Genomic DNA, 515 nt, shown 5'->3' with positions numbered 1-515 from the left:
CCCACCTGGCTGCGGGCACGGGAGATCTGGGGTACCCCCGGCCCAGCACCTGGACCCACGGGGTGCTCCCAGCATCACACCTCTGCTCTCCCCGCAGCGCTCCGACCCCCGCCTGCTCTCCCAGTTCTTCTTTGCCGACGAGAGGGTGACGCGGGTGGTGGCCGAGATCAACGGGCTGGATGCTGAGCTGGACCCGCAGCAGTACCTGGTGCTCCTCAACCAGCTCCATCTCAGCCAGGTACAGGGGCAGCCCAGGCCCTGGTGTGACCCCAGTCCCCCTGGGTAGCTGCGGGGACATCCCTGCCCTCCCCAGGCTCATCTCCTGGCCATCCTGGAGCGGATCATGGAGGAGTGCATCCCCACACAGCGCCACAGCCGCGACTACCTGGTCAAGTTCCCCGAGGAGCTCTTGGTGGACAACCTGGGGAACCACATGCTGTTTGCTGCCGAGGTGAGCCTGGGGATGCCGTCCTGGGGATGCCGTCCTGGGGATGCCGTCCTGGGGCGGGCGATGG

The 515-nt window shown here is 67.6% G+C and overlaps 1 protein-coding gene across 1 annotated transcript in view; it reads left to right on the top strand.

The window, feature by feature from the left end:
- Positions 1-97: 97 nt before the first annotated feature.
- The window catches only part of LOC104530090 (lateral signaling target protein 2 homolog), a gene marked incomplete at both ends in the record, with an annotated part of 1,700 nt that continues 1,282 nt past the window's right edge, over positions 98-515 (top strand). The window contains 2 exon segments of the mRNA XM_029086636.1: positions 98-238; positions 314-451. Of these exon segments, the coding sequence (XP_028942469.1) occupies positions 98-238; positions 314-451 (279 nt within the window).

Source organism: Antrostomus carolinensis, unplaced genomic scaffold (genome assembly GCF_000700745.2).
Source record: "Antrostomus carolinensis isolate BGI_N321 unplaced genomic scaffold, ASM70074v2 scaffold30488, whole genome shotgun sequence".
Classification (NCBI taxonomy): domain Eukaryota; kingdom Metazoa; phylum Chordata; class Aves; order Caprimulgiformes; family Caprimulgidae; genus Antrostomus; species Antrostomus carolinensis.
The sequence above is the reverse complement of the archived record's forward strand: the minus strand, read 5'-3'. Positions and strand labels throughout refer to the sequence as shown.